We start from the raw sequence: 13,991 nt of genomic DNA, 5'->3' as shown, positions 1-13,991 counted from the left end.
TGAAAATGCCTCTGGGGACCTTGCTGTGTCCCTAGGGAAAGCAGTTTTCCTGTGTAGGCCCCTCGGACCTTCCGTCCTTCCCATCCTTGGCACTGAGGCCTCCTCTGTTTCACTCTGGATCACTGGAGCGTATCCTAGGCCTAAGTGTCCTAGCTTGTTCCCGCTCCCTTTCTAATGCTGCTTACTTCTCCCTCCACGCTACACTAAATTGCCATTTTCATTGAAATCCTCACTGTCTAAAGTGACCAACTCTAGCTTAAGTCTCTGTATATCTGAGTCTTTGAGAGTTACCATGTACCTCTAAAAGTCTTCCAAATAAGGCAAAATTACTAAGTGTCCAATCTCCAGGGGTAAAAATCATAAAGCAATGTTTGTCTTTTTGCTGCCTGCTGTGTTTAGAGTCCTACACTTGCCAAATTTGGTATTCTTATCCATTCTGTTCTCTTCCAAATTCACCTTTTTGTCTGTATGTCTAAAAAGTGTCTTAATCCTTAAAAATTTTCTTCACCTTAAGAATTCAACCAACCATACCCAAATTCCTTGGTTTCTCTTTCGGCCACCTCCTATCTTGTCCTTTTAGGAAAGTTAGTTGAATGATTTCTCTCCCTCTCATTTTCCTTATGATCCATTACATACAACTTTTTTTCCCTTTCCTGACTCCAGCTTTCCTTTCATCTGTTCTTCTTTTCTTGTAGATGCAGTTATTAATAAATACATTTCTGTTCTAGGATAAGGGCAAGACAAACTGCCTTTCTTTTGCCCACTTTGCCTGTTCACACACGTTATGGGTTTTTCCACTGTCACTTCCCAGTGCTGCAGATATTATTTATGCTGTGTTTAGAGCCAGTAGTCCTCTGCTTCTCTTGAGTGTTTTAGATGCTGTTCGCATGGACCACCTAGAGCTGGTCTATCTCCCACTGTCGCTTTAGCTCAGGGTCGGCAATCTACACGGCCAGTGGACAGCAGATGGGAACTTAGTGGCAGCTTTGCAGCTCTTGTTCGCTTGCATTTTCAGTGTGCCCTCCTAAGTAGTAGTTGCTTTTAACAGACCCTTCTAGTCTTACTTTATTTTATTTATTTATTTTTTTTAGCGAGAATATAGAAAGGTTTTTGAGGAAAACAAAGGCCTGTATCATTTTGATGTGGACGCTGCGGAACACCTGCACCATAAAGGCAATGCCATGCTCCAGAGTCAGGTACGAGGCCGCCCCTGCCTGGACTCAGCAGCATCACTGCCGGCACCTCCGCCGAGAACGCGTAGCTGCTGGGAAGCGCGTGCATCGTGAGAAAAGTCTCAGACTCTGTTCTCTCTGTGTTTATTAGGTTAGGGAAGCCTGAACCATGTTTCGACAGGCAGGCATTTCATAATATTATAGTTACTATACACAATCAAAAACTTACAAGATATGAGTTAATTAATTAATGGTCACGTCTCATAATAATGAAAACTTTTATAGTGTACTGGTCATTTTGAGCTGCAAAAGTATAATTTTCCAGGCATAAAGTTTATTATAATTTTTCAGCTCAGTTGTAAGTGTATTAAAAATGGGAAATTATCTTACCAGTCTATTCTGCCTTCATGTTTCTTTCAACTATGAAATTCTATATACTCTCTGAAAGAAACTTTTAAAAATATCTTTTTCCTTGAATACATTAAAGTTGATAACTTTTAAAATTCTGAATTTCAGTAATTGAAAAAATATTATTTCCAGCATCTATTAAGATAAAATTTAAATCACTCTTTTAAATATACCCCATGGAACATAAATTCCATAATGATTTGATACCTACCTTCATTTATTTAAAAAATATACAAACCAGCTCTCCTTTAAGGTTGGAAGTATACATTTTTTTCTCTTTTCATTTTTATTTTTATTTTGTTTCCCCACAAAATTTTACCCTAACAGTGTTCACTTTCATAGTTTACTTTCACTGATCATTCTATTATACTTCTCTAAAACAAAAATATTCCTAAAAACAGAAATTAAAAAATTCGTTATATGTCCTGCTACCACAAAGTTCTGTTTTGAAAAGATTCTTTTGGATTTAAATACCATTAAAATTATTTTTATTATAATGCATCTTAAGAACCAATTTCATTAGTAATTTTTATATATAAGGATTTTAGTGAAAATACATATCTTAATAAAATGAATTATGGTCAAAACTATGAATTTAATTTAAAAAGGTGTATTGCTAAAAAAGCCAACCACTCTTGCAGCTTGCAGAATATAATTCTAGTTTTTGTTTTTAGGAGATAGAAAATATTGATCATTTTATAAACCAAAATAGATAAGGGTTGGTTATAATGAATAAATAATTCATGATATGATATGATTAAATAATGCTTAGCAAAACTGAAGGAAGTCACATAAAAGCTCTGTGTGTGTGTTTCAGTCAATGTCTATGGGAAAATTCAGCCGTCCTAAAGAACACTGTCCTTCCTTTGTCAGAAAGACAGTCACAGTTCTGGTTTTCTTCTTGTTCATGATTTACTGATAGGTGTCAAAGTTATCACAGTGATTTCTCTTTGTCTCTTTTTTCCTGTCTCAGCCTCTCTGTGTCTTATCTCTCTCTCTCTATATATATGTACCTTTACATGTGTGTATATTAATGGCATGTGTGTATACATGTATAACTCCATGTGTGATATCATGTCCTAGAACTACATTATTTAATTGTAAACCATTCATATCCCTTAAAAACTTTAATATGTTACTGGTTTCCTTTCTTTGTATATCACTAACCACAGGGAACCTAGTGATCAACCTAAATGGCCAGAATATTGTGATTTTTAGAAAACAGGGTGGTCGATTTTGCATATATAGTTATTTTACTTTGCTCTGTTTGTATAAGGGCTTGTGAGCTTTATGTGCCATTTATACTTTTTTTCAATGAAGGTGAAGTACAAAGAAGAGTATGAGAAAAATAAGGGGAAATCGATGCTTGAATTTGTTGAGACACCGTCATATCAAGTTTCAAAGGAGGCTCAGAAGATGCAGAGTGAGGTGAGTCTTTTTGTTTTGCTATCAACTGTTTAGTGCAAATTTGATGTTTTATCATTGAAAGGAACCATTACAGTGGTTCAGAAGGTTTAGTGCATCCGGAAGAAAGTATACTGCACTGGCCAGACCAAGGAATCCGCACTGTAGACCCAGGCATCTAGTCCAGGTCATTGATTTTTTTCCCCTTGCCCTCAGTTTCCCAGTTTTCCAGGTGAGCTCTTGCATTCTGTGATGATAAAATTGACGCTTTCAGGCTGTGTCCATGTGAAATTACGATGAGCAGATAGAAACTAAAAGGAAAATGAAGGGCTGGTTCCTTTACTTACCTTTTTTTTTTTTTTTGTAATGAGACTAGAGCTAACATTTGTTAAGTACTTACTCTGTGCTAGGTGACAGGCTGAATGTTTTATATATGTTGGCTCATTTAATCCTCTCAAGGTAATGATGCTAGGTAAGTATATTCCTAGACTGATAATGCATCCACTGAAATTAATTGTCTTACCTAAAATTACATATTTAATAAGTGCTAATGGGTAAAAGTCATAAATGATTCCCTTTTTCCTGTTAATTTATTTAACTGATTCTCCCCCTACCCCTGGCTAATAATCAGTGATATCAGAAAGTTTCAAGGAAGTTTCAAGACATCAAGAGAAGAGATCAATTATAAGTTGTTTATTTTTTTCCACTTATCCATTTACTTCTCTACTTAAGATAATGCTAGGTCACATCCACATAGTCACCTGACACTGGTTCCTGTCTACCCCAGTGAGATTTCTTCTGTTGTTTTTTTTTTTGAGGGGGCAGTGGGGGTGAGTGTGGGCAGAGGGGAATCAGACACCAGACACAGATGGTTTTGTCTACAGACACATCCAATTTCTGTGGGTACAACCAAGTTTTTACTTCAAAGGGACAGAAGTAGTGGGCAGTTACTATCAGCTGGTTACAACCACAGTGCTAGACTCCAGACATCCTCAATGGGCAAATCTTTTCTAGTTTTTAAAAACAACATCAAAACAGGGCAAAATGATAATTTATTTCTTCTTTTTATTTGGCTGCACTGAGTGGCTTGTGGGCTCTTTGTTCTCTGACCAGGAATTGAACCCCGGCCTTGGCAGTGAAAGCACCGAGCCCTAACCACTGGACCTCCAGGAAATTCCCAAGAAATGATCATTTCTAGAGAGAGCAAAACCCTCCTAGGAATTTAGTAAACATTACATGTGCTTTGTTGAAAGGTTACAATTCATCTTCTCAGACAAAGGGCATGTAGAATACTGTGGCTTGTTGAATTTCAGAGTTGTTTAATTTCTTCTTCAGGGGAGAGAGGAGAAAATAATTACTTATATTTTTCATATCTCGTGTTTTCTTGAGCCAATAAAGGGGAATTTGATCAAGAATGGTTCAGTGACTGTTTTACCCGAGTCAGTCACTTCTTTTTAAGTGAATTGACAGAGTAGGTAAACTTGATCAAAATTCAAAAGCCCTACAAAAACTCACATTTAATGGGATGGCTCACTGGAATATCTTTTGTTCTAGTCTGTTTGAGCTGCTCTAACAAAATACCACAGACTGGGTAGCTTAAGCAATAGAAAGTTATTTCTCATAGTTATGGAGGCTGGAGGTCTGAGGTCAGGGTGCCAGCATGCTGAATTCTGGGGTGCAGACTGCTGCCTTCTTGCATCCTCACATGATGGAGAGCAGGGAGAGAAAGGAAGCAGGCTTGTTAGTGACTCTTTGAAGGACATGAATCCCATTCATAGTCTCTCATGTATGATGGCCTCATCTAATCCTCATCACGACCTGAAGGCCCCACCTCCTAATGTCATCCCGTGGGTGGGGAGGTAGGGGTTCAACATATGGGTTTTGGAGGGACATGTTCAGTCCGTAACACCTTGTCTGCATTTTGAGGACAGTATATAAAGTATTGTATGTATCCTTCACATCACCTCCTTCTCTTTCATTGCTAGTTGCTGTTAGTGCTCATTCGTGTCCGTCATTGCTAGTGCCAGATTTCAAATTAATTTCCCTCTGTCTTGTTGTCAGTGATCCACAGCCCAGATAAAGGTTTCTGCTTTCAGGAGCCATTTGGCTTCTCCGAAAGTTTAAGACTATATGAAATTGTCAGGTGAATGTACCTGAGAGACACAGGTCTCAAAAATCATGTTACTTTTCTGACAACAACACAAAGAAGGAGGTTCTGGTGTCTCAGGCTTACCTGCATCCTCTCCCGGCCCTACTGTGCTCCACTTCCCCGTTCAGCCACAGGAACACCCACGCTGAGGACCCTTGTACCATCTGGGTCTCATGGTTCCTTGATTTTTGCCCAGTACTAGTTCACTTTCCTCTCACCAAGAAATCCTGGAATGTAAATGTATGATGAATATACGCTACTGTTGCCTTTCTGTATTAGGAATGATGGCAGCTTGTGATCTGAGATATTATGTTAAGGTTGGAGTTATTTTCCTATTAGTAAGAAGACTCAGAGGTGATACAATTATATAAGAAAAACATCAGTTTTGTTCCAGGAACTCTTGTTCTGTTATCTTTTCAACAGTCACTGGTATTTTCTAAATTTAAAATTATGTGGTCTTATTTTACAGAAAGTTTACAGAGAGGATTTTGAGAAGGATATTAAAGGAAGGTCATCAATGGATTTAGACAAGACTCCAGAGTTTTTACATGTAAAGTACATCACCAACCTTCTGAAGGAGGTATGATCCTACTATAGTTCTGCAAAAGAAATTGCCCAGAAAATATGCACTGATAATTCTCTACTAATTCTCTAATTCAGTGTTTGAGTTATTCATCCATTACGCTTTCCTTCACTTTGACCTTTACTAATAGAGTTTTATGTTTTCATTAAAAACAGGAAAGTGTTACTATTTCCATTTAATGTTGAAGGATGAAATTACCCAGATTTCCTTGAAAAACTTGAGAAATACTTTGATTTTATGTTTGGCTTGTAGCTTAGAAGCTCTATAAGTAGCTTTATAGCAGTTAGTTTTTTAAAAAAATATTTTCAGTGTGGATGAGGTTAGCTTGATACTCTCAAATTTAGTTATTATAAACCACATATTAGAACCAGCTTTTCCTATAACTTCTCGGCAGCATTCTCATGACATTTGATATCAGAAATGAGGTGATGTGTGAAGGTCTGGATAAATGGTACATTTATAAGTGGCTTGTGTTCTAAGTAGGGAAAAAATAATATATTTAGCATATACAGCATAAGAATTCATTTCCCTTTTTCATTTTATACTCAGCAGCATTTCCCCCCAACCCCTAAACTTAATGGTACATTTTGGCTCACAATGTTATTAAGTTTGTTGAACTTAAGGCCCTCAAATCTAACAATTAAAAATATCATGTTCACAGTTTAAAAGTTTTGTTTTTGTTTCTGCTTTTTGTTTTTAAATAGTTTCTAAGTAACTTGAAACTCTTTCGGTTATTTGTTTAAATAGTTTCTCTTTACATTAAGAGAAAGCATCAGAGAACTCCATTTCATCCTACATTTTGAACTGAAGAAACTGTCCCTGAAAGAAGTGTCTTAAACCAGTGGAACAGAGTATAATTACCTGCATAGATGTTAATCATCGTGAACGTCTTTAATAACAAAATACCAGCTGGCTTTCGCATTTAACCACTTGTAGAAATTTAATGTGATTCACTGTTGCAATGTATGCTGGGCTGAAGTAGGCATATCACGGAAGAGAATTCTTGCTACCCTATCTCTTCTCACTTCTAGTTCCTATAAAATTTTTTGAAGTTAAAGGCTGACCATGTGACAACTTCCTGCTATTATTGTCTTCTATTTAAATAATATGCACTATTTACATGAATTTTTAAAAAGAGAATCTTTTTATTATTTACATACAAATGAAAATGTGAGATCTATTTTGAGAATTGTAAATGACTTTAATATGCTATTACCATTTTCTTTTATTTTTCTCTGTGAATGAATCTTATTTTAGACTCATTGATTTAGAAGGTATGCATCAGTATAAGAAAAAAGTCCAGAGACTATGATTAAAAATCTTTTAATTAAGTTACTGATACTGATATCTAATTTTAAAAAGAGACTCATGACTTAATGAAATTGTGACTTTGTTTTTTTTTTTCCTTAAATTTTATTTTTATTTATTTATACTTTATGTGTAAGCATTTAGCTTCAAATTGTCTTTGCATTCTTTAAGGTTTTTGCATTTCTGTTGTCATATAATGTATCTTTTTATACTTAATTTGATTCCCTCAATTGTCCTCGACACTGGTATAGCAAGTATTTTTATTTTCATTTTGTCCATGTGAAAATCAAGGCTCAGTTACTTAAAGTCCTCTTGAAGGTCACAAGACCAACAAGTGAAAAGAATCCAGATCATTTGACTCCAGGACTCTTTCCAAAATTACATGCAGGTCATTACAATATCTTGTAGGCTATTAGTTAAGCAGAGGACCAGCTAATTTAATTAAACTGGACAAAGAGAAACTAACATCAAATGAACCCTAGAATTAACTAGAATGTGATTTCTTATCCTTAAAGGAAGTTTCATCTGACAAGTTAGTCATAAAGGCAACTTAGCTGAATTGGATTAGGATAGACATTGTTTTCATAATTCAATTAGTAAGAAGACAGAAATTCATTAGCACACAAAAAAAACCCATATTATATGTACAGATTAAAGACATTTGGATCTACTTAAAATATGTTAAAATGGGTGAAATTCAGACTATATATTATCAATCTGTAGGAAATTATTTGATTTTACAAATCTTTGAATAAAATGGAAACAAAAAATTGGCTACATTAGTCCTTTTGATTTTGTAATTTTTCATTCTTTTCCAATTATGTTCTTTTAATGATTCATATTTTATAGACAGCTTTCAAAGAAATACTTCAAGTAATTAGTAAGAAGCATGCATTCTTAAGACCTTCCTTACCATTTAAATGGAAGAGGGGATGGGGAGGGAGATGGTGGGGAGGGAGGTTCAAAAGAGAGAGGGTATATGTATAGCTGTGGCTGATTCATGTTGAGGTTTGACAGAAAACAGCAAAATTTTGTAAAGTAATTATCCTTCAATAAAAAATAAATAAATTAAAAAAAAAGGGAAGATATCTTTTAAAAATATGGCTCCAATATGGTACCAAAACATGTGGGAAGACAGGATAAAAGAAAAAAGATTGATAGTATTGGAAACTCCACAACCATGACTAAAAAAGAAAATGAAGTATCTGTAGGAAATAAAGAGCATGAATGCTCAGAAATCTGGTTCATTCCTTTCTAGAAATATTTTCTTTCTGTGGTCTCTGGAAACACATGTAAAACAGTATATAAATTAAAGAGTTTCCCAGTAAATTTCAAACAGTAATATTCTTGTTTCATAGAAAGAATATAAAAAGGATTTGGAAAATGAAATAAAAGGGAAAGGAATGGAGCTTAATTCCGAAGTACTTGATATTCAAAGAGCAAAACGAGCATCTGAAATGACTAGTGAGGTGAGTTCATTTATTTAACGATTGAGAATATATGAATTTTCAGCTGATTTCCTTGTCTGTAAGTCTTTCTCAGAGATTATACAGTTGACCTTTGGACAACATGGACTTAAACTGTGCAGGTAGGTCCACTTATACATACTTTCAATTGTAAATTCTGCAGTCCTCCACGGTCCATGATTGGTTGAATCTGTGAATGCTGAGGAACCTCTCATGTGGAGGGCTGACGACAGTAATAGGGGAATTAAGCCTCTTGTTTGTGTGTTCAGTTCAGTCGCTCAGTCGTGTCCGACTCTTTGCGACCCCATGAATCGCAGCACGCCAGGCCTCCCTGTCCATCACCAACTCCCGGAGTTCACTCAGACTCATGTCCTTCGAGTCAGTGATGCCATCCAGCCATCTCATCCTCTGTTGTCCCCTTCTCCTCCTGCCCCCAATCCCTCCCAGCATCAGAGTCTTTTCTAATGAGTCAACTCTTCGCATGAAGTGACCAAAGTTAACTGTATAGAAATATTGTGCAGCTTTTATGTGTAAGATGGTAATAAGCAGTTATGTTCTAGTAATCTTTTTGCAGTCAATGCATTTTTTAAAAAGATGATGCTCACCATCTCCTCTCTATGTAGTATGAGAAAAATGAACATTTCCTTATTTTAGAAAAAATTCTATATACTTAACCAAAATAATTGAATAAGATTTAATGTCATCTTTTAAACTAGTGAAATGCAGATTAGGAAGGTGGTCTGTTAGTAACTACAGTTTAAAAGTTCACATGCTCACTGGCTGTCCCAGTCCTTGGCTAGCTGCTGAGTCCACTTAAACCTCTTTATAAAATGAAAGTGGCTGTTACTCACTGTACATGAATTTTTAAGAATGAAGTGCCTCTGAAGTGCTGTAAGTCCTTTAATCCTTGTGTTATCTCATTACTTTGGTAGCAAATAATGACACTGTCTTTGAGGAGAGTCTCACTGACTTTAACAGTGAAGAAATCTAAGACTTTATCCACATGTCAATAAACCACGGTAATGATAATGATGATCACAATAATGATGTTGATGTGATTGTATTAGTCAGGTTGCAAATGATATAAACCCAAGTCAAACCTGATTAAGAAACTGTTTTGGTTTAAGAACAAAGAAATCTGAGGGTCACATTCAGGTTGGAATTTGAATGCTGTCCCTTTTCCTTCATCTCTCTCTTCTGTTATCTTCACTCTTGCTTTGCTCTTGACAGGCTGTTTCTATATGATGGCACCTCTTCATGACAGTCATGTCTGACTCTTTGTGACCCTATGGACTATATAGTCTGTGGAATTCTTCAGACCAGAATACTGGAGTGGGTAGCCTTTCCCTTCTCCAGGGGATCTTACCAACCCAGAGATCGAACCCAGGTTCCCTGCCTTGCAGGTGGATTCTTTACCAGCTGAGCCACAAGGGAAGCCCAAGAATACTGGAGTGGGTACCCTATCCTTTCTCCAGTGGATCTTTCTGGCTCAGGAGTTGAACCAGGGTCTCCTGCAGGCAGATTTTTTACCAACCGGGCTATCAGGGAAGCCCCCTGTTCACGACAGGATAACTCATATCTGTGGCCACTAATTCCAGTAGGAAGTGAGCATCTGTTTGCTTACAATACGACTAAGGTCTAAGGATTGAGTCTTACTGAATCACCTTTGTCTTGTGCCCAGACTCAACCCAGTCATTCTCTCTGGAGTCAGAGGAATATCATGTGCTGATGATCTAGTATGGGTCTCACGGTCACCATTGTTCAGTTTACTTTCTAGCAGTTTAATGGTGTTTTTAAGTATAAATTATTCTAAATTGATATGTGTTTTTTAAAGATTTATATTCATCTTTGGCTTGTGTTTTTTACATAAAGGAAATATTAAAAGCATTTTAGTGGAATTAAAAATATATGTAGGAAAAATCACACTCACCCCAGAACAACCCACCCAGAGTTGATGGATTGAGAGAGATTAGAGGCAATTCCTTACGGGAAATTGTGGAACTTTTTGCCAGAAGAGTCAGAAACAACACTGTCCACTGTGATGTCTTTGACTAACATTGTCATCACACTTATCTATAGCAGTAATTTTCTATAAATTTTTTTCTGTTGTGGGTAATATATCTATCTAGTAACATTCAGAGTTCAGTTTTGTAAATTACTTATCAATAATACTTGGGAAAGGTTTTTTAAACTCTCAGTGGCAGAGTTCATCCAAAGAGAGTTGATGGCAAGACAGTGGCAGGAACACCAATAAACCAGGCCTTCGGATGTGGATATAGGAGTAAAAAACTGGAAAAAAGCTATCAGTTACTGAAAACCCACTCTGTTCTGGGCAGTAGGCTACATGCAGTCTCCATGATCCTCACAGTGATCCTGCACAGGGGAACTATAATCCTCATTTTGCAGATGAGTAAACCAGAAATGTGAAGAAACAGTCCCAGTATCACACACGTGGCCACGAGTGCTCTTACCTCAAAGTCAGTCTTCTTTCTAAAACATCAACTCAATTAAACTTGCCTTCCGATCCTTCTGGCCCCAAGACAGTTTCAGTGAAGATTGTCACCTGGCAATTGCCTTTATATAGCAAAAGTCTTGAGAGTGTATGAACTCTTCTTCAGTGAGGACAGTGAATATAGTTCTAAGCAGTTCAGAAAATTTAGGTCTAGGTTGATCATTCATAGTACAAAGTAAGCTCTGTTTTCTTCTTAAAAACAAAAACAAAAACATGTTTAGCCATTTTTGGTATCATTGAATTCAAATATGTCTTTGTCCCCTCAGTGTCTGAGTATTGCAAAATATTGCTTTTTTATAGAAAGAATACAAGAAAGACCTGGAATCAGAAATTAAAGGGAAGGGAATGCAAGTTGGCGCTGACACCCTTGGAATTCAGCATGCCAAAAGAGCTTCTGAGATGGCGAGTGAGGTGAGTATTGAGACTGAGTGAGGTGGACCTTGAGGCTCCTGTTTTGGAACTTGACAAATCATAATAACAAACGGAGTAATACATGGACTTTTTCAAAGCTTTCTGTGACTAGTCTAACAGTTTGGAATGGAAACCATTCGCAATCATCATGCTTACTGGAAAAATTTACAGTTTCTGCTTTGCTCATTAACTTCAAGTATGTCAAAGAAAACTTGGAGAAGGGCATTTTAATACAACACACAGATACAGACATGGATACAGTTTTTTACTTTATCCCATAATACGAGTTTCATGTTAATTTTACTCTATGACTAATATTTTCATATCATTTTTTTTGAGGGTGGATCATGTGCTACTTGGCGCATTTCATTTCCAGCTATGTGAGCAGAACTTGAAAATCACACACTGAGATTGTAACATGAAAATGATGCTATTTTTGTTTGGTTGGTTGTGTGTTCTCAAAATATGCTCTGTTGACCTCAACAGTGTGTCTGAAATTTCTGTAGAATCAGCATTTTGTGTTGAAGTTCATTCATCTAAAACCATTTCTTCTTCATGTAATACATGAACAACAGGATATTGAAGTTTTGTCTTAGATGCTATGATGTGATAGATATAAAATAACAAATTTGTAGGAGTCAGATCTTATATGTATTTTTCGAATGAAATAGCCCAGAATCAGTTCTACATCTCTTAAACTCCCCCAGAAAATTTGAAAATATAGAAGGGCCACTGGAGCAGAGAGTGTGTGGGAAGAGATGACTTAGAAGAAACACGTGTAAAGCGAAAGTTGGGGTGCAGGCTAAGGGGTACAGCTCCCGTACCTTAAGGCTGGCTGGTGTTGAGGCTCCAGTAGCGCTACTCTGAGAGCTACGATGTGACATTTGCAGTTAGGCAGAGCTGGCTTAGGACTGACTCCCACCCAGGAAATCTGGAGGCTGAGAAGTAGCTGAATACCTACCAGGGGAATTACTGCTGTGCTGAGATCTGCCTCCATCCCCAGGGTTAGATACTGGCCAGGGGAGTGGAATGGTGATAACTTTGTTTCAGATATAGAAACAAGGGATGGCCTAGAATTCTTGACCAAAAGGGATTCCATCTAGAAATGGTGGGAGTGGGGTGGGAGGGTGCATGCTGAACAGAGACTTGAAAACCTTCTGCCCCTAATTCTACCCCTAATTCTGTCATCCTCCTGAGAGATAGCCATTGTTAGGAATTTTCTGTAGAGCCTTTCAGATCTATTTTTCTGTGTATATAGATAACTATACATTTGTGCACAAGGAACTGAAAAAAACCTTAAATAAATACAATGTAGTTTTTCCTTGCTTTTCTCACTGAATATCATGGACCCTTTTCCATGTTCAGTTCAGTTCAGTTCAGTTCAGATCAGTTGCTCAGTCGTGTCTGACTCTTTGTGACCCCATGGACTGCAGCACGCTAGGCCTTCCTGTCCATCACCAACTCCCAGAGTTTACTCAAACTTTTGTCCATTTAGTCGGTGATACCATCTAACCATCTAATCCTCTGTCGTCCCCTTCTTCCCCCACCTTCAATCTTTCCCAGCATCAGGGTCTTTTCAAATGAGTCAGTTCTTTGCATCAGGTGGCCAAAGTATTGGAGTTTCAGCTTCAGCATCAGCCCTTGCAAAGAATATTCAGGACTGGTTTCCTTTAGGATGGACTGGTTGGATCTCCTTGCAGTCCAAGGGACTCTCAAGAGTCTTCTCCAACACAACAGTTCAAAAGAATCAATTCTTCAGTGCTCAGTTTTCTTCATAGTCCAACTGTCACATCCATACATGACCAGTGGAAGAACTATAGTTTTGACTAGACGGACCTTTGTTGGCAAAGTAATGTCTCTGCTTTTTAATATGTCTAGGTTGGTCATAACTTTTCTTCCAAGGAGCAAGTGTCTTTTAATTTCATGGCTGCAGTCACCATCTGCAGTGATTTTGGAGCCCAGAAAAATTAAGTCTGACACTGTTTCCCAATCTGTTTGCCATGAAGTGATAGGACTGGATGCCATGACCTTAGTTTTCTGGATGTTGAGTTTTAAGGAAACTTTTACACTCTCCTCTTTCACTTTCATCAAAAGGCTCTTTAGTTCTTCTTCACTTTCTGCCATAAGGGTGGTGTCATCTGCATATCTGAGGTTATTGATATTTCTCCCGGCAATCTTGCTTCCAGCTTGTGCTTCTTCCAGCCCAGCGTTTCTCATGATGTACTCTGCATATAAGTTAAATAAGCAGGGTGACAATATACAGCCTTGATGTACTTCTTTCCCAATTTGGAACCAGTCTGTTGTTCCATGTCCAGTTTTTACTGTTGCTTCTTGATCTGCATACAGATTTCTCAGAAGGCAGGTCAGGTGGTCTGAAATTCCCATCTCTTTCAGAATTTTCCACAGTTTGTTGTAATCCACACTGTCAAAGGCTTTGGCATAGTCAATAAAGCAGAAGTAGATGCTTTTCTGGAACTCTCTTGCTTTTTCAGTGATCCAATGGATGTTGGCAATTTGATCTATGGTTCCTCTGCCTTTTCTAAATCCAGCTTGAGCATCTGGAAGTTCATGGTTCACA

The 13,991-nt window shown here is 37.3% G+C and overlaps 1 protein-coding gene across 4 annotated transcripts in view; it reads left to right on the top strand.

The window, feature by feature from the left end:
- Positions 1-13,991, top strand: part of NEBL (nebulette) — a 119,326-nt gene that overhangs the window by 44,041 nt on the left and 61,294 nt on the right. For all 4 annotated transcript variants that reach the window (XM_010859903.1, XM_010859900.1, XM_010859901.1 and 1 more), the window contains 5 exons: positions 1,092-1,196; positions 2,901-3,008; positions 5,603-5,713; positions 8,383-8,493; positions 11,303-11,413. In XM_010859903.1, the coding sequence (XP_010858205.1) occupies positions 1,092-1,196; positions 2,901-3,008; positions 5,603-5,713; positions 8,383-8,493; positions 11,303-11,413 (546 nt within the window). The remainder of the gene's footprint in view (positions 1-1,091; positions 1,197-2,900; positions 3,009-5,602; positions 5,714-8,382; positions 8,494-11,302; positions 11,414-13,991) is intronic.

The sequence above is a fragment of the Bison bison genome, unplaced genomic scaffold (genome assembly GCF_000754665.1).
Source record: "Bison bison bison isolate TAMUID 2011002044 unplaced genomic scaffold, Bison_UMD1.0 scf7180017864461, whole genome shotgun sequence".
In the NCBI taxonomy this organism is placed as follows: domain Eukaryota; kingdom Metazoa; phylum Chordata; class Mammalia; order Artiodactyla; family Bovidae; genus Bison; species Bison bison.
The sequence above is the reverse complement of the archived record's forward strand: the minus strand, read 5'-3'. Positions and strand labels throughout refer to the sequence as shown.